Here is a 20,505-nt window from a genome sequence, read left to right as displayed (position 1 = left end):
CCAGAAAAAGCAGATCAGTTTCCTTACGCACCAGCTAAACAAAACGAAAGGAAAACGTATAGGTTTCGAGACTAGTCGGACCAGGTCCATGTCTTTCCCCGGAACAGAAACTTAAATCAGTATTTTTGGTCAGCTACTGTAACAATCAATTAACACAGTGGACCTTAAGGTTAGTAATTCAATTCAGTCAAATGTCTCGAAGCTGATTCGAGTATCTCGATGCCACAATTCACTCAGAGTGAAAGTAAAAACTTTGAGGATTTACGTTAAATTGAAAGTTGATGGTTAGACCACGCCCAAATGCGATTTTTTTTTTTTATTCTGGTCAAGGATATTTCGTATTGAAGTCACATTTTATAATGCTCGTTTTTGCATTTAACAATTAGTCTATTAAAGACAGTCACACGTAGACATCCAAAGCGCTTTGTCAAACACGACAATGATTACAGATATAAAATGCAGAACTTAGTAACAACCAAAACAAACCAACCAAAAGAAACCAACCAAAAGGCTATTTTCATAGAGCAAGTGCAAACGAACATTGTCCAATCAGTACAAATACTCGCTAACACATCTTCCACTGGACAGTTATGACTCTTGGCCGGAGTTTGGCCCCACCTATCACTTTATATTTTAATTATTCTACATGTAAAAACAGGAGTTTATGCTGTAATGAGTGCTTATAAGCAAAGCAAATTTTGTGTGTGCTGTAGTACTGTGTTTGTGAGTAAATTACCTGTAACTTAGAATTCATGAGATGAATGAATGTAGGTAGACAGCAATAAGGTACAACTGTCTGATGCAGAGGGAACGTCTGTGAAATGGGGACATCCTGTGGACAACAGAAGAAACTGCACGAAAACCAGCGACAACACGTTTGCTTATGCCTAAAAAGTATAGAATATGGCTATTATTCCGTTGAGACTTTGCTTTCGTGACCTTCACAATGATATCTTGAAATATACCTATTTCCAATGGGAAAAGGGCCAAGCCATACAAAAGTGACCCCAAAGCATTTAGAAGTGAGTAGTTTTTCAAGATTTAGATGGGGTTAAGTTCAACCACTCCCCCTCATCGTTCCTGCTGGAACTGGGGATTGAACCCCGGCAAGCCTGCTTCTCTAAGCATTAAGCCACAGGAGACTGTATTTATGGGCCGATTCATGATTTACAGTATTATTGTAAATCTAGAAAAAACTACTCCTAAATCTGTTGTGGTCACTTTTGTATGACTTTAGTATAAATACATGTTAATTTTGATTCACGTTGGGTTTTTCTGTCTTTATTTGAAGGAAAATTTGCAGACTGGCCCTTTTCCCATTGGAAATAGGTATATTTCAAGATATCATTGTCGATATTTCATTCATTTTTTCCCTTAAAATATTCGTCAAGCACTGAAAGAGGAAGCACTACCATGATTTAGGAAAATGCGCTTGTTTTAAGGATTATATAAATTTCATTAATCTTATAACTCCATCCATCCATTTTCTGCCGCTTATCTGGCACGGGTCGCGGTGGCAGCAGGGTAAGGAGGGTAGCCCAGACATCCTTTTCCCCGGCTACATCCACCTGCTCCTCCTGGGGGATCCCAAGGCATTCCCAGGCCAGCCGGGGTATATAATTCTCCCAACGTGTCCTGGGTCTGCCCCGGGGTCTCCTCTCAGTTGGTTGTGCTCAGAACACCTCCACAGGGAGGCGCCCAGGAGGCATCCTGACTAGGTGCCCGAACCACCTCAAATGACTCCTTTCAATGCGGAGGAGCAGCAGCTCTACTCCGAGCTCCTCCCGGGTGTCTGAGCTCCTCATCCTATTATCATAACTATATAGTGTTAAAGACTATGTTATTTCCTCTCCTTTAAGATATTGCTTATATTTCTTTACCGTTGTGGTTTCAGAGGTTTGTGCTTGATTCTGCTCTACTTGCTTTGACTGAACATGTGCTGAACTGCTCATATCAGCAACTTTAATTTGTCAGTGTAACTTTGTTCATTTGGTTTGAGGCTCTTTCATTACCCCTCACACATCTTCACCATAAAGTTTCAGAGAAGGTAGAGGAGACTGCTGTTTGCTCCAAAATGACCTCTGCATATAATCCTCTGTGTCCTGTTCTGTCCGTTGCACTGAAATAGCAGCATGGATGTTTTGGTAAATGTATTAAAATATTGATTAAGTCATTCACATTAATACATTTAATAATGATGCACAAATAATTTGTTTTTATTTAATGTGATCATTTTTACATGTACAGTAGATTCATATATTTGAAGGTTATAAGTTATTTTTGATATTATATTTAATCTGTGTGGCAGTGTCTACAATTTCATCTAGTCTCTCATAAATGACCCCCCCCCCCCTTTAAAATATTTACGCTACCCAGAAAGTGGAAACAGCATCACAATTTGAGGAAATGCTGTTTAAGACTTCTAGCAATTTCATTAGTAGCAATTATAACTGTGATTACAGTGACTCAGAGTTGACATTGTTGTGTGGTGTGTGTGTGTGACTGACTATGGGTTTTTTTATTAGCTTCCTGGGTCTCAGTCTTGCTGTTAGCCTCCTGGGTCTTAGTTCCTTCAACTGTTTGGCTTGGATTTCTGGCATTTTCCAGTGGACAATTATGCTTACTGGATATTTCCTCTACACCCTGATGAATTTTGCCTGGAGCGTTCAAATCTTTGGTGGTCTCTTTGTGAGTGAAATTCTTCTATCTGGAAGAGAGTCGCTAAGCTCCGAAAAATCAACCAATAGAGATATTATGAATCAGTATTTATTACATGTGCATGGGAGAAGCACACCTCAGAGATGAAGCGCAGTTCTCACTGAGGTAAGGGAGTGTAGAGTTTTTTCATACAGTGTGTCAAACAAGTCCAATGACATGTGTGGGGGTTTACAGGATAACTTTCCTCATGGAGCACAGGATACTTGATATTTGCTCCCCAGGTGGTCCGGACACAAAGTTCACTCAGAGGTCTTGTCTTCCACATAATAAATGCTCATTGTTCTAACACACAGATATGTTTCATAGCATATAACAATTTAGCAAGCACAGGTCTCAACAATATTAATATTTCATCATGACAAGAAGTCATAAGGCTCAGGTTCCCTCTAAAAGTTACAATTATGATTCATTCATTTGTTTTCTAAGCTGCTTACCCTAGTTAGGGTCGTGGGGGATGCTGGAGCCTATCCCAGCGTTCATTGGGCGAAAGGTGTGGAAACGCCCTGGACAGGCTCTTCTTGGTTATCCTCTTGGACATTCATCTGTTTGACTTCTGTGTTCCCAGGGGTGTCTTTGTTTGAATTTGACTCCATGTCTATGGCTTCATCACTGTCTTTGGCTCGTGTCTCTTTTTGGGTATCTTCAGTTGTTTGGGGAGAGACTCTGTCAGTTTTCATGGTTGAGGTCCACTACAGTTATGGGTGGCTTCATGAGCAGCCGTTACCGGTTGATTTCCTGAATTTTCACTGGCTTTGTGTGTCATGTTGGAATCTCTGCATTCCGGCTCTTGACTCTTTGAATCCTGATTTTTAACTGGGGAATCATCTCTACCTTTGTCATCTCCCTGGCCCTTAGTTTCTACAGGTGTTTTGCTTTGATCTATCCCGACTTCTCCTAATAGAGAATTGTGTTCACTGGATGTTTGCCCTTCAGACCGACTAGTACCAGGTGCTTGGGGAGAATTGTCATTAGTTTGTATGGATGGATCATGAGGTTCACCAGTTGTATTACTTCCTGTGCCATCCATGTCAGACTGAACATTTCTAACTGTTGTGCGTTCTAAATTTTCAGTAGTGGCTACACTGCTTGGTGTATAAGTGGCTAAAGCGTTTTTGTTGGCTTCCAGGGACTCCAAGCTCCCTCCGTTATCATTGATTGTTGTCTGACTTTCAGCTTTTACCCCGCTTGCCACTGTATTGTTTTCGACGTTTACATGAAATCTATTTTGACCATTACTACTTGGGTCTTCATGAGCAGCTGTTACTGGCTGCTTTTCTGAATTTCCACTGGCTGTGTGTGTCATATTAGAATCTCCACACTCTGGCTCTAGACTCTTTAATTCCTGATTTTGAACTGGGGAACTATCACTATCTCCTTCAGTTGTTTGGCTCGTACCAACAACTTAATTTAATGGAGAATTATGTTCACTGGATGTTTCTTCTCCAAACTGGCTAATACCAACTCCTTGGGGAGAAGTTTCATCAGTTCCCATTGGTGTATGTTGAGATCCACTGAATGTATTACCTCCAGAGAAATCCATGGCACACCCAACGTTTGTAAATGTCACATGTTCATTCAAGCTGTGGTCATGTCTGCTGTCATTGGCTGCATCTGAATGTTCATTACATTCCTCCAGAAACCTTTTCTGGATCCACTTGGGACACCACACAAAGTCTCCCTTAGGCTCAAAGTTCTTGAATGCGTATTTAACGAGTTCCCTGCGCTCATCTTTGTCAAGGACAGCAAACATAAAGTAGTCTAGAACACTGCTCTTCACTCTGGGAAGCGTCTTCTTAACAAGAGTCTCCGTTAGAAAGAAGCGTACCAGTGGGGCCTGGTAGTGCTGAAACCCCAGGGTGCCCAGGCACTTCAGGATGTGTGTAATACGAAGATTGTTGTTAGTGTTTCTACCAAATCAAATGAAAAAGCCCAAAGTCAGGGAAATGGCACAAACTGGCTTCTGTAATTTTAAACAAGTGCATTTAAAAAGGTTTTGTCAGTAAATGAGTGAAAACTAAATGGAGATATGTAAACCTGTTAAGGTTATCGAATCGGTCCTCCCAGTTGTCTGCACGTTCCACCTTCCCAGTTTCCTCATCAACCAGCTTTATGCCATAAAAGTCCAGCATCATCTGATAGGATTTCAGAAGCCTTTCCTTTGCGTCCTCATCTTTTTGGAAGCTCTGTAAAAGGAACCAAAATTTTTTGATTGAAAATTCATGGTGTCATTTTGAATTTTAATGATTATTCTAGAACTCAGTTAAACACAGTTAAACTTCACCTTTAACTTGAATTTAAACAGTTAAACTTCCATAGATATATCAGAGATGTTTAACTACAGATAAAAGTAACAAAAACAGCACTTAAGAATAATAATCAGATATATGAGGTGTCATAAAATGTGTTTTATTGACTGAATAGTTTAAAAGAGGGAATACAAGATTTCTTACATGAGTTGTAGCTGATGTGTTTTTTTTCTCTTATTTCTACTCCAACTAACCTTGATTTCAGCTTTAGTCAGTTTAAAGGCACTATAGTTCATCCCATCTTCTTCGATAGGAAACAGCCTGGAATGATTAAGGGTTTCATTTTTTTTTAATTTGGAGAGGTAAGAGATAAGACATGTCAGAGGTGAGAGGTAGACAACAGAGGTAAGACAACAGTGTCAGCTCTATTACTGCTCATTTTAAAGTATATAATATAGTTCTCACCATTGAATGTATGAATGAACCCACTCCAGTTTGTCATAATCACCCCACCACTGGTTGTGAAAACCATCAATGTAAACACCTAAAAACAGAGAACATGATCAGATATGTATTTTGTTTGTCCGTTGATTTGGTAAGTGACAGAACATGCCTAGATCACCATACCATCTGGCGAAGATGGTCTCTTGTTTCGATAAAACTGCAGGTTAGGCTGATCCGTGTTCTGAAAGATGGTGGACCATTAACATTTCTTAAGACATTTGTTTAGCAAAATAAGAATGACAAACCACTGTCATAAAATATGGTGAAAAGTAAAACAAACAAACAAAAAGTACTTACTTGAAGATCATTATCCATTTTCCTGCCCTGAGAAAAAACCAAAACAATGGAAAGCAAGAGACTTAAACAGCATTGGATTAGAAGTGCTGCATATTTAAATGATAGTGCGGAATGCCGCAGTATATTAAGACGAAACATGCCTAACAAATAGACAATCTTTTTCAGTGCGTTATTCATCAAGTTTCTTTTAGAATTTGTTTGCGACTTTCAGTGTATTTTACATCCTAGTGCAGACCAAATATATACGTTATGAGACTGATTAGATAATGTTTGTCACATCCCCTCAAAGAAAAAAGTCATTTAACTTTGAAACATTAGGCTATTTCAATGAACAATCCGAACCAAGATTAAACGCTTCATTTGTACAAAAAAGGAGAAATTAACCACGTGACTCTCCGACTCACATCAACAAATTTGACAATATTTTCTATTTCCTTTCGGAAGTCATACTTACAGGATAGTTATGCCTGTAATTCCACATGTCCTCTGCAGCACGCAGGTTCCTCCGACTCCATCGCCTGCGTGACTGATGAGGTGGGTATAAAACAGAAAGTTAAATCTTTCTCTAATGAACGCCATGACATGATTAGGGTGCTTATCAAGTTGCTTTCGCTATAATACTGAAAGTCTGCATTCACAAATTTGCCCCTGCGCAACTTGGTACATGTGAATTTCTGAAGAATGTGGACTGCCGAGCACCGACCACTCAGCCTATTCAACACCTCGACTGCAAAATTAAATGTTTATATGCAGTGTATGCCACCATGATGAGTGAATCCAGTCAACGTCTTAGACCCAGAAACTCACGGCCTGAGAGCATTCGCAAAAGAAAAATGAATTCATTCCAATACAAACTTAGATTAAGTGTATGAACACAGTGACGAAAGAATCAACTGGGTTATTATCTATAACATTATAGGTGCTCTACCTAATGAATTACAGCGTGAAGTAGAATAAAAACATCCGACGAGTGTTTAAATCTTGGTGTCCAACTTACCCTCTTAGTTCGATCAATTTCTTCATTCTCCCAGGTGGAGTCATATTCACACTCAGAGTCGCTTTCATCTGAAGAGTCTGCCGACTTATTACTGTCGTTTTTTGAGTTTTTTTGGAAAGCCATCCAGAAAAAGCAGATAAGTTTCCTTACGCACCAGTTAAACAAAACGAAACGAAAGGATGTAGATTTCTAAACCAGTCCGACCAGGTCCATATCAAGAACAGAAACTGAAATGAGTATTTTTGGTCTGCTACTGTAAGAAGGCATAAACAGAGTATACCTTAACGTTAGGAATTCAATTTTATCAACTGTCTCGGAGCTGATTTGAGTATCTCACGAGTTTCTGGATGTGTCCACGTCAATTGCCACAAGTCACGCAGAGTGAAAGTAAAAACTTTGAGGATTTAGTTTTAATTGAAAGTTGATGGTTATACAGTACCACGCCCAAATGCGGAATTTTTAGAATTTGGGTGAAGGATATTTCGTATTGAAGACACATTTTGTAATGCTTGTTCTTGCCTGTTCACTCTCATTCAACAATTAGCCTATTAAGGAAAATCACAACCTCAGCACTTTATCAAACACCACAGTTATTACGTATGTAGGTCTAAAATAGAAGACATTACAATAGCGACCAAAAGCATTACCAGTAGCAATTCCATAAAGCAAATACGAGCGAGAATCGTCCAATCAGTGTGAATACTCCCTGGCACGTTTCCCACTGGGCAGTTATGACTCTTGGCTTTTAGCTCCAGCCATCACTTTATCATTTAGTACTTCTGCATGTTAAAATTTTATGCAGTGACGAATGCTTATAACAAAGCAAAGTGTGTGTGTGTGTGTGTGTGTGTGTGTGCTGTAGTTCTGTGTTCAAAGTAAGCTGCCTGTGACTTAAGAAGTCATGAAATGAATAAATGTGGGTAAACAGCATTAAGGTCCAACTATCTGAGGTTGAGGAACAGTCTGTCAAACGGGGACATCCTGTGGACAACAGAGGAAACTGCATGAAAAACAACAACGACACATCCAGAATTTAATCTTTAAAATGTGTGCATGAGGCTGCACAGTGACACAGTGGGTAGTGCTGTCACCTCACACAGCAAGAAGGTCCTGGGTTCGCTTCCCGGGCAGCCAGGGTCCTTTCTGTGTGTGCGTGTTCTTCCCGTGTGTGTGTGGGTTTCCTCCCACAGTCCAAGGACATGTAAGTCAGGCAAATTGGGGATACTGAATTGCCCCTGGGTGTGAATGTGTTTGTTTGTATGTCTGCCCTGTGATGCACTGGTGACCTGTCCATGGTGTTACCCTGCCTTTTGCCCAGTGAATGCTGGGATAGGCTCCAGCACTCCCCGCGACCCTAATTAGGATAAGGGGCTTAGCAAATGAGTGAATTAGGCTAATGAATGAATGTTTGCATGAACCTTCCATTGTATAATTGACATGACCATGCTATCTGACTATTGTACATAAAATCAGTATGGTACATGTTAAATACAACATTTGTTACATCTGCTCAGTCTGACATCTTGGCCATTGTAAGGTATATTTAGAGCAAATTAATTTCTTTGTGTTGGTCTTCATATGTTTGCCTAAATTTTAATTTCACATACGCTATTACAATGTGAAATTTCTGTCAGAGGGTTCAAGTCCAGTTCTTTTATGGAACTGGACTTGTGATAACATCATGATAACATTAATAAAAGTTGGTGCTTATTATTACTCAGAAGGGGAGGTCCCAAAAAGTCGACCAAAAAATAAATTTTGATGGGGCAACATTTGATATGCAGTTTTTTGAGAATGTATTTGACTCTACATACAGATATGAGGTGCTGTTAGTTACACCAGTATGGGGTTGCACATGATAGTATATATAAAGAACAGTGATGCCAACAAATTTCACTCCTTTTTGCCTGTTAAATGTGTGTCAAAAACAAAAAGAGGAATCACTGTCATGATTTAGGAAAATGCGCTTGGTTTAAGGATTATAATCGTTTCATTAATCACATGACTATACAGTGTTAAAAACTATGTTCTGCTCTACTTGCTTTGACTGAACATGTGCTAAACTACTTATATCTTCAACTTTAATTTGTCAGTGTAACTTTGTTCATTTGGTTTGAGGCTCCTTCATTAGTCCTCACACATCTTCACCATAAAGTTTCAGAGAAGGTAGAGGAGACTGCTGTTTGCTCCAAAATGACCTCTGCATATAATCCTCTGTGTCCTGTTCTGTCCGTTGCACTGAAATAGCAGCAAGGATGTTTTAGTAAATGTATTAAAATATTGATTAAGTCATTCACATTAATACATTTAGGAATGATGCTCAAATAATTCTCTTTTTATTTAATATGATCATTTTTAAATGTACAATAAAGTCATATATCTGATTATATATATATGAAAATGATCCAATATTACATATCTGTGAGTGGCAAAAGTATGAAAGTATGGAAAAAGTATGTAAACCTTTGCTTTCAGTATCTGGTGTGACCCCCTTGTACAGCAATAACTGCAACTACACGTTTCCGGTCCTGTTGACCAGTCCTGCACATCATCTTGGAGGAATTTTAGATCATTCCTCCATACAGAACAGAGGAATGGGCTAAAATGGGCACGGATATGTAACATTGGATCAGTTTTCTCAATAAATAAATGACCAAGTGTAGTATTTTGTCCCATTTGTTTAACTGGATTCTCTTTATCTAGTTTTAGGACTTGTGTGACAATCTGATGATGTTTTAGGTCATATTTATGCAGAAATATAGAAAATTCTAAAGGGTCCACAAACTTTCAAGCAGCACTATGTGTGTATATATATATATATATATATATATATATATATATATATATATATATATATATATATATATATATATATTCAAATATGAATATATTGTATATTTAAAAATGATCATATTAAATAAAAAAAGAAATATATATATATTTTTCTTGATATTGCATTTATCTCTGTGGCAGGGTCAGCAATTTCATCTGGTGTCTCATAAATGTTTTTCCCCCTAATATATTTACCCTGCATAGAAATTGGAAACAGCACTGCGATTTCAGAGAATGCTCTTGCTGTAAGATTCTAGTAATTTCATTAGCAATTATAACTGTAATTACAGTGACTTAGAGTTGTGTTTGTTCCCCGTTGCTTATTTGTTGTGGTGTCACATACTTGGGCCTGATTCACTTGAGTTTGCTTTGATGGAACATCTGCTCATATCAACAACTTCTCCACAACAATCTTTCTCCACTGTTATCTTCACAGGGAAACTACATGTCATGATTATGTCAGCTGGACTCTGCTGCACAGATTGTGTGAGTTTGACCCTGGATATTCATCCTCATGGTTATCATGTGCAATTGTAGCATCTGGCTTGTCACTGTTTGATGGGATATGCTCTTTTTGGGGAGCTTTGTGCATGTTCATCTGTTTGACTTCCACGTTTTCAGTGATGTCAGCCTGGTAGTACTGAAATCCCAATGCGCCCAGACCCTTCAGGATGTGTGTAATGTGAAGGTTGTTGTCTGAGTTTCTACCAAATCGAGTGAAAAAGCTCAAAGTCAGGGAAATTTCACAAACATGCTTCTGTAATTTTGAACAAATACATTTAAAATGGTTTCTCAGTAAATGAACGAAAGCATTATACAGCCCTGCCGGTGCAGCCGCAGAACATTCACTTAGGAGCCTTGACAGAAAAAAAAAATGTTAAAACTGAAAACAAGGTAAGAAGAAATGAAAATCCAATTACTACAACAGAACTTAATCAAGAGAGATGAAAAGAAAAGAATACAAAGTGATACTGATGGAACCAACCCCAGTCAGTGGGCTAGATGAACAGAGCTAAAACTCCTCACCATTCAAGATCAAGAGTTTAAAAAGAGGGGAATGTCATTCAGAAACACAAAACACAGAAAAAGTCAACAATAACCAACAGGCAATATAACACATAAATAATTAAGACCAAAAAAAAGGAATGACAAAGATACCCCTCAGAGCAGGATGAGGCAAAGCAAGTAACCAAACCCAACAAATTAAAGTAAGGCAAAGCAGCAGGGCCTATAGAAATAAAACAGCCCAACATCAGGTTAAAAAAAAAAAGACAAGATAAGGGCAGGACTGCTGACCAAAACATTGAAAACATAATTACCTCTCTTCAGAGCAATATCCGTCTTACGTTACCTGGGTAACATGAGTCGACACGGTTCGATACGGTCATCATAATGCGCTTCAGCTTAAGAGTTGATACATTTTCTGTGTTGTTTTTCATATTTTGCTTAAGTTTATGTAAAGTTTCGTCTTTACTAAACACACATGAACGTTTTGCTGGTTTATATCCAGTTCTGTGAGTTAATTTCACACTGGTCAGTGCTGGCACTTAGCCATAATTCTGCAGGGATACTTTCTTAATATGCCTCGTTAATATCCATTTTGTAAAGCACTATTCATACAAGTGTGAAACAAAAGGTTTAAACGAAATATCTCCAAACCAGGTTTATATTCTGTGTGTCAGAGCTGCTCAAGTCTGCTCCTGGAGGGCTGGCTCTACTGCTTTTTGCCCTCACTTCATTAATTAGAGGCTTATTTTTGATCTGGAAATCTGGTGTCTCAAGCACGTGGACTCATTATCCAGGGAAAACAGTAGATGACTGATATACAGACCAACATGTCTGTAGCTTCTCTAAAACTGCTTTTGGGCTTCCCGTGCTGCACCAGAACATTAACTGAAAAGGGTGTGTTTAGCTGGACCAGTGGCACACAGCAGGGCTTAAGATTATTGGTTTAATCTTTTAAGTGTGTCAGCATTGATCTGAATAACTCACGACTCTCTAGAGCTCATACCACTTTTGGAGAGACATAGCCTGGCTCAGAGAAAGGAAAAGTAAAATCGCTTTAAATGTAAAGTAGCTACTCAGGTCACTGCCCTCGTCACAAACCCTTAATTAAGGGCAGGTCCCACAGGAATGGAAGACCTACCTCTGTGCCCTTTTGCTTAACAAGCAATGGTGCACCAAACAGAGTAGCAGTAAAGTTCAAGAGTGTGTCTGTGTGGCATTTGTACCATGTGACATCCAACTGGATCTTGTTTCTATGGTCTCCCTGCCTCCCTCCATATCTCTCTCTCTCTCTCTCTCTTTCTCTGTTACTATTACAAAACAATAGAATGACTTGCAGAAACCAAATAAATGTCCTTCTTTGTATACTTTTCCCTGTGAGGAAAAAATGTTATCATTCCCTCTAGCAAATTAAAGTTTGTTCAGATTTCAGACATCGCTCTCGGTCCTTTGTCAGTCCATTTATTAAATATAGATATGTTCCCGATGTTAGCTCCAACAGGCCTTTTCTCCCCTGAAGAGTAAATTAAGACGTGTCTGGTTGTAATGATAGCAAATATTCTCTGATACAACATATGTGGTCATCTGGATGTCTGGAACACTGAATAACCAGACCTTATGGGTTTAATGCCTTCCTGTGAGAGATGACTCACGGGTGAACAGAGATATGATAACACTACGACTGATAACTGAGAACACTGCAGAGGACAAGGATGCATTCATCATCAGTGTGGTCATTTCACGTCCTTTAATGAACTTGTCTTGAGGCTTAGCCTATATTTTTCAATGAAATCGTTTTTTTTTTTCTTTTCTTTTTTACACCTTACGGGTATCATCTTTGCTTCTCTAAATTTTATTATTAGTATGGTGCGATTTTGTTTGTTACCAAGATACGGATATTCAAACTCTTAGTTAATTGGCTCATTTGTTGTATAATGTGCTATATTAAATTACCGGAAAGAGAATAATCAAATCTCTGTGTTCCTCTTATTCAAAGAACAGTCATTAAAATATTTTCTCTTACTGGAATTACTCAGCACACAACTTTTATAGAGGAGTCATATTTTTTTTTTTACAAGAATGCACATAAAGATAGCCTCTTATCTAAGATTTCTGCGCTCCTGATGCACGTGAGAAATACACAGCTTATCATAAATGAATGTTGTTGTCAGACACAGTGTCATAGACTGATAAGTGTCACCAGAATGAAAGACAAAATATCGGCACTGCACTTCATTGTCTAACTTTCTCTGCTGTAACTGGAATATCCTGTGCTTGGTGAAACATGCAACAAAAATAAATGCTGGTCCAAATACAATAGTTTTTCCATTTTCCTCTCCGCATTTTCCCGTTCACCGTTCATTCATTGTTTCAAGGAGTGTGTGGGTTTAATGCCGTTTTATCATGACATTTAAGTGTCTGCACTGTGGGGCTCATTAAACACAGGCAATGAAGTGTGCGAACTCTCTTCGGCTCTTTTTTTCGCTCTCAAGTTGCCTTTGTTTCTAATGAGAGGTCCACTGATCACTACAAGTCTAAGAGTGCCTAGTAAAGGTCACCGACAACCTTTAAATCATTCAGAGTAACACATTACCCGAGTGTAGTCTGCAAAAGCCACACTTGGACTCCTCAAAAGTGGAAGTAATCAAGATTATTGAGTGTTGAAAGACCAGCTGTTTCCGCAGAGACAGAACAAACACACCCTTCAGTCTGTTTTAACGCTGCTGGAAAATCTGTAACTACGAATAGTATTTGCGATGGAAACTTAATCAAATAAAACGAAAGGTTTGTGTTTACCAACAGATCAGCAAACATTAAGTCTAGCAAAGGTGATCATGTAAAAACTGATCGTTCTTTACTGAAAGCGTCAAGCGTTGTTCAGCACCAAGGGTAGCTCCTTCGACTTTTTTATTTTACGATTCGATGGTGTTTTACACTACCTTGTGTTAGAGTAGACCTCTAATATATCTTTAATATGTTTTGTTTTTAACATCATCACACATTAGCCCTTATGACCGAGGGTTTGAAGGAAACTCAGTCAATTCAATTAAACTTGTGAAACATCGTTAAATGAGCGTCAACATTTCAGCGTGAAAGCTCTCCACTGAACATCCCAATTTTTTGTGCTTTTGTTTTTAAGTTTTTGTTCTCTGTCAAAACTTTTAATAAGTCTCGTAAGAGGTGGTTACACGTTTTCCACTCTCCAACGGTTGTGATGTGACGGTTAAGCCTGCTGAACTGTGAAAAAGGGCCCTGCTACTTGACATGTACTTCAGTTTGCGAGGATGATGTCGCAGAACACTCGGACTCTCTCTCTGATTCTCTGTATGCTCTCGTACCTGCTTATAGGAGCCGCTGTGTTTGACGCGCTGGAGTCAGAGACCGAAATCATCAGGAAGAAAATATTAGAAGAGAAACGAGACGAACTGAAAAAGAAATACAACTTCACCGATGACGATTATGACGAGATTGAACGGGTGATTCTGTTGTCGGAACCTCATCGTGCTGGAAGGCAATGGAAATTCACAGGATCCTTTTATTTTGCTATTACGGTCATCACAACGATAGGTGAGTTTTTATGAGATGGGCTGCATGATGAAGCTTCAAACGTCAGCTGAAATATCAAAACAACTTGTGTCAGCTGTGTTTTAATTTTCAAAAGATTTGCAGCAAAATACGCCAATATACAAAATCATGAAATGAAATTACGTCAAAATATGCTTTGTTTTTGTGTGTCTAGGTTATGGACATGCCGCTCCTGGTACAGACGCAGGCAAAGCCTTTTGCATGTTTTACGCAGTTTTAGGCATTCCTTTGACACTAGTGATGTTTCAGAGTTTGGGTGAGCGTATGAACACATTTGTGCGTTTCCTGTTGCACAGGACTAAAAAGTGTCTTAGGTTGTGCAGGACTGACGTTTCTATGGGAAACATGGTACTAATGGGCTTCCTGTCTTGCCTTGGCACTCTGTGTGTGGGGGCAGCTGCTTTCTCCTACTTTGAGGGGTGGACTTTCTTCCATGCCTTCTACTACTGCTTCATCACCCTCACCACCATTGGCTTTGGGGACTTTGTAGCTCTTCAGAAAAAAGAAGATCTGGAGAAGAAAACTCCCTACGTGGTCTTTAGTTTCATATATATACTGATCGGACTCACTGTGATTGGAGCTTTTCTAAACCTCGTGGTGCTGAGATTTCTTACCATCAGTGGAGAGGAGGTGGAAGGCAGGGAGAGCAGGGCTCAGAGCGTTTCGTTCAGAAGGGAAAGATCCAGAGTGGAAGAGAACACAACCACCCCGACCCCAGAGGATGGACGGGGAAGCCAGGGTAACCTTTTCCTACCTATGTTGGAGACATCTAGTTGCACCAACCTCATCCCTTCTCCGGATGAGGTACAGAGAATGGTCTGCAAGCGAAGGAGCCTTCTCCTTCCTCCGAAACCTTGTATCAGTTCATTTTGCTCCTGTATCTGTTATGGTATGAGTGCCTGTGACAGTCCCGGCTCCACCTCACTGCAAAGTGAGGACCACGGCTCTCTCTCCAACCCTATCTTCTACAACTCCATCTCCTACAAGGTAGACGGAGCATCTCTCTGTATTTCTGCTGCCAGCTCCACCACTGCTAACGGCTCTGCCTCACGCAGGAAATCAGTATAGACAAACTTGTCTTTAAGACATCTTTTTCACTGAATGGAATATAACTCCCAGGTTTTTTCTTTTCATACATAGCTACCAGTAACTTGTGCAAAAGCAGCAGGGTGGTGAAGTTGGCTTGAACTTTCTCAGACTATTAAATCAATAATTTTACTTAGCATTTTACTCCAGTTATTTGTGTGAAACTTATATTTGTCATGCAGACAGCAAATTAAAGATTTTAAAAGGTAATATGCATTCTTCTGCACAGTCCCTATCTCTGTTGCTCCAGATATGGGATTATATTTCCTTAGGCTCATCTCTCAGTTCACCAAACAGTGATGAGGATGATATGCTAAAACTGTAACACTCACACTATGTTGTCATAGAAACACATTTGTCTTCATACAACAACACTCAACCATGATTCGCCAAACATGTTACATTTCACGCAACAATATATTTCTGTAATGTTCAGTACTACTGCAGAAGATACAGATTCGATTAACAAAAACTTACACAAAATTGGACTCTATAGAAGGATTCTCTCAAATGGGACTTTACACAAGGATTTTACCTGGAGAAGTCCATCTTGGAGGATGGCTAAGGTATTAAAATATGCATTCCAAAAACAAACAAACAAACAAACAAAACAAAAAAAACCCCACATACAACAAAATGAGAGAGAATATTCTATAAGCAAGTCAGAAATAAGTTATTTTCTTTAAACCTTTCTCATGTTAAATATTTTTTTTAAAAATAAAAACACTGATGAGGTAATTTTTAAAGTCGTTATTTTCGGAGAAAGTGGAGCACTTTTGTGAATAAGACTTGGAGCAAGCAGGCACCCCTTTTCTCTTCTGATGGTGCAGTTTAGGAACTTAGTGGTTCCCCCTTAAAACCAGTAACTTAAGCCATTTCTCTATGGGAGATTTTTTTTTGGCTTAAAATTCCTGGGGTCTGAAAATACTGAAAAACTGATCTAGGAGTATATACTGATGTGTGTGTGTGTGTGTATGTCCGTCTAAGGGAGAAAGGGACAGAGAGAGGGAGAGAGAGAGAGAGAGAGAGAGAGAGAGAGAGAGAGAATGCAGCAAGTTATGCTTAGCTTTAAAATATAAAATATAATTTAAAAATCCATGTTATGTCTCTAAGAGTATGAGAAAACAATCCACATCAAAACAGTGGTGACGAGCATGGTCACACAGCCACTCAGTTGTGATTAAACTACAGTGGCATCTAGTGGCAATAAACTTTAAGAGCCCATCCAGTGCCTCTACCTTTGCTACACCGATAGGCGGCAGTCATGCTTGAAAATCATTGCTTGCTCCCTGTGGACAGATCAAATCATTGTATTTATTTATGCTAGATGGAACATATGTCAATAATATAATGTTTTCACAGGATGCAATAACACAGGAAAAGCTGAACAAGAATTTTATATTGGACATTTTGTTTACTAATCCCTCTCTGAACATGCAGGGCATTGATTGATATGTTTTTGTGCTGTCTATATTGCCCGTCGGCTAGAAGACTATTGCATGCTGTTGTGTACCAGCTAATAGTCAGACCACCTCCTCCATTTTCCCTGCTTGTAGAATTGATTTTTTTTTCCAGTTCCGAGCTAAGCCTTTTCAAGCCCATGTTTTGAAATACATGAAGTATACACTCCACACACCAGTGCCTCAATAATATTGTTGCCCTCTTGTAAGTTATGTTAACTGGAACTCTTTGTAGAGTATACTGAACAGAGCTGTCATCCCAAACCTAAGCTACAACATTTTTGTTTATTCTGCACATCACCTTGACAACATACAAAACAGCCACCTTGATGCCATCTCTGGACAGCATTTCAAAAAATTCATATTGACTGTCAAGGGGATTTTGTTGAGGAACTTCACTATGGAGACTTACTGATGGCAGTTCAAAGAGATCCAGTTTCACATGTGTGGGAAGACATAACTTGTGGAGTGTTGATTGATCCACCCTGCCGTTTCTTAAGTCTCTTGTAATTAATGAAAGCAGTCGAATCATTAATTAAATTACTCCATTAATGTCAGCTCTAATGTAACGATTTTTCCCCGTCTGTGGAATTGCCTCCTTAAACCATATCGGTGACTCATGGCATATAAATCATAATATTCACTCACATCAAATATTCATGTGTGAGCTACACAGGCCAGTGCTCATCAGTTTAGCCTTTATGTAGTGAAAGGACTAAGATGAATGCTGAAGAACTGATTATATAGGCGGCCGGCATCTAAAGCACTAGCAGCGTTGTGAGTGGAATGAATCCTGTGTGTTCAGGAGACTGTGGAACGTAATTGGGGGCTGTGACTCCATCTAACGTCCCAGGTTATTTTGTTTACCGCTAGCGTTGCGGGTACAAACGTCTCTGATTTGCGAGTTCACTCAGTTACTCGTGGAAAGTAAGATGCTGTGTGTGAGTCAGGCTGCAGAAATATGCTATCGCACCGCAGTCTATTTCTGCCTCTCAGAAATAAGCCCTGATTAACCCTCTTACGTTGAAGTGGATATTGAATATTTATCTGACTAACCGGCAAACAGGCTATGAGAATGTATTTCATTAAAACAGCAGTATCATGCAGAGTGACACTGGAATGTTACAAATCTTGCTTATTAGATTTTCACATTTTTAATTCGTCAAGGACATACTTCTACAGGGGACTAATGAAAATAATCATAATGAAAAGTAAAGAGAACATCAAGAGCGTAAGTAGATTAACCTACTCCTCAGATTCATGAACCTGTTTACAATAGTTCACTTCTAACTTCTCGTAAAACAAATTATGCTGTCTTCCTGGATATGATCAATAGTTGGATATAAATGCCCGATCAAATATTACACATCAGCCTACAGGAACACTGTTTCCACACCAGTCAGATCAAAGGTCGTTTATCATAAATCCATAAACTGCGGATACCAGCAATAATCTCATAAAACACGCTTTCCTCTCTTTCAGATCCTCGCCATATAAAGCCTATGGAGTGATAACAACACCTGGATCTTGCTTGCGTGTTTTATTTCAATCCTTAACACGTTGGAAAGTTGCTCATAAACTCTGAACACTGTTAGTGCTTTAGCGGTCTACTAACAGCAGATGGTGGTAGAGCCTTTCTTCCGCACAAAGGCCTTTTTAATCAGCATTTAAATTGTTCACTCCCACACTTTGCCTTTGGTGCTGATTGATGCTGGTATCTGTGTGATTCTGATGCCGACCTTTTCATGACGAAGTTAAACACAGATTTATTTGAAATCTTTAAAATTACAAAATGTAAAGGGTTAATAGAATGGCTTCAGTCCTTGCTGCCGTGATTAAAAGAATAGAGCCAATGTACCCAGACCATTTTTATTCAGTTCATAGTGTATGCTTTGTGCGTCTACCACTGGCTTTGATAATGTAAGCAATTGTCCTTTTCTCAAGGATTTTTTGAGAAGAGGACAAGGATTTTTTTTTTTTTTTTTAAATCCTCAGTCCATTTGCCAGGTCCCTGTGCTTTGGGACAATTTTCTTTTCTATCAGTGTTACTCTTAATTTAAATCTTTTTAACCAAAGAGCTTTGTTTCACTTTTCTCACTATCACTGCCAAGAAAGACAAAAAACAAACAAAAAACATTGTTTGCTGCCAACACCTTGACTACACCGGAATGCAGAAAAGAATGTGATCTAACATTGCCTTTCCAGCCATGGTCATCTAATAGGAATGTGTGTGTGTGTGTGTGTGTTTTTTTTCCCCAGTCTTCTGAAATCGCAAGATACTCTTTTTGATCTCAGCGGAACGTTATCAATCCAAATCCATTAAAAGCTTTTTCACGAGGTTAATGCTGTATTGCAGGAGAAACATTCAGTGTAGTTTTATCTTACACCCTGGCTTTAAGTAGCTTTGTGGGTATGTGAATAATTGATTTCATTGCCCGTTCTCTCTTTTTTAGTACAGTGGAAGGCCCTTTGTGCGCCAAGCTCTTTAGATGTTGGCTAATACTACAGAGTATTTATTTATTTATTTATTTATTTATTTTTGCCAAAGTCTTCTTTGGGATAAATGAGATGGAGGGTAGGAGAAAAAAAACCCCAAAACAAACAAACAAACAAACAAAAAAAATAGGTTCATGTGGAGTGCACGGTGATTGTTTCAGGGGCGGAAGTTTGAGTTCTTAAATTTTGCATGAGCCATTGTGTTGTTGAATCTAAATAAATTCTGCACGGGAAAATACAAATATAATTGCATAGTCATATAGGGGTTATTTGTTTGCGGAAGTGTCCTGTCTCTTTAAGGTCCTTATTTAGAAAATCACACAGAGATATTTCAACATTATTACATTATCTGGAAATGTGGTTTTTTTGCATGTCTAATGTACATTTTAATGTCAAGAGACATGAAAGATGTGAACTGATCTGTCTGTTCAGTAAAAGGGAGAGCGGGAAAAGGGAGAGTTTCTGTGACTGTTGCAACGCTCTGCTGCATGTCTTAGTTTTTTCCACCGATAGTGCAGGACTTTGGCACCGCGGATAGCATCCATTTTCCATGTCATGCCGTAAATACAACACGGTCCAAAGACACACCAGCAACCCATGTCCAATCAGTTGTCTCGAGAGAAATCACACGTGTTCACAATGAGTAGATAGAGATAGATCAGCAGGATTGTGAACCTCATAGTGGGAACAACCACGGCTATGCTGCATCTGGTCACCTGACCACACCTGCTCATCTGAGACAATTGAGGATGCTTTGTTTGGAGAATTATCCTGTTGGCAAACGCGAGGCATTTTTCTCTTTGTCCTTCACCGCCACATGCTCAGCCGTCCAGCCTAAACGAATGGCCAGTGTTTTCCCATATTGTTTGGCTATTGCTAGAACAGATGTTATTTTTTGACGCTACGGGTTAATCAGATCTTGGTGTCAGGGGTTCTTGTCTAGGACCTGTTTGTCAGGTCTGCTGAATCATTTGAATGGAACGTATTCTGATTGCATTTTATACACTAAAGAGATCTAAAAAAAAAACAGGTGGCAAAGTTCATTACGAGATTTTTCAGTAGCAACGCATCATGGTTAGAAGCGTGAACTCTAACAAGTAAACACGACACGTAAATTGAGGTGTCAACACCTGTCAGATTTACGACTTTGGTAACATTCACATGCCTGTCACATAACACCACGCTCGCAAACAAAACAACTCGTCAGTGTAAATTAGTCAATGACAAAGACAGCACAAGACATGTTTATCATTCCCAAGGATAACAGGCAGAGCCAGAT

At 39.1% G+C, this 20,505-nt stretch overlaps 2 protein-coding genes across 2 annotated transcripts; one reads left to right on the top strand and one right to left on the bottom strand.

Annotated features, from left to right (window-relative positions):
* Positions 1-3,194: 3,194 nt before the first annotated feature.
* LOC115815432 (opioid growth factor receptor-like protein 1) lies at positions 3,195-6,885 on the bottom strand. Its single transcript, XM_030778387.1, has 9 exons — positions 6,763-6,885; positions 6,220-6,291; positions 5,766-5,792; positions 5,592-5,649; positions 5,430-5,508; positions 5,219-5,285; positions 4,753-4,901; positions 4,345-4,625; positions 3,195-3,358 (listed from the first exon to the last, which is right to left on the bottom strand). Exons 1-9 carry the CDS (start codon positions 6,883-6,885, stop codon positions 3,195-3,197), a joined length of 1,020 nt encoding a protein of 339 aa, XP_030634247.1.
* Positions 6,886-13,883: 6,998 nt separating this feature from the next.
* LOC115815431 (potassium channel subfamily K member 15-like) lies at positions 13,884-15,252 on the top strand. Its single transcript, XM_030778386.1, has 2 exons — positions 13,884-14,166; positions 14,339-15,252. Exons 1-2 carry the CDS (start codon positions 13,884-13,886, stop codon positions 15,250-15,252), a joined length of 1,197 nt encoding a protein of 398 aa, XP_030634246.1.
* Positions 15,253-20,505: the final 5,253 nt, after the last annotated feature.

This window comes from Chanos chanos, chromosome 6 (genome assembly GCF_902362185.1).
Source record: "Chanos chanos chromosome 6, fChaCha1.1, whole genome shotgun sequence".
Classification (NCBI taxonomy): Eukaryota; Metazoa; Chordata; class Actinopteri; order Gonorynchiformes; family Chanidae; genus Chanos; species Chanos chanos.
This window is presented reverse-complemented; position numbering and strand designations above follow the sequence as displayed.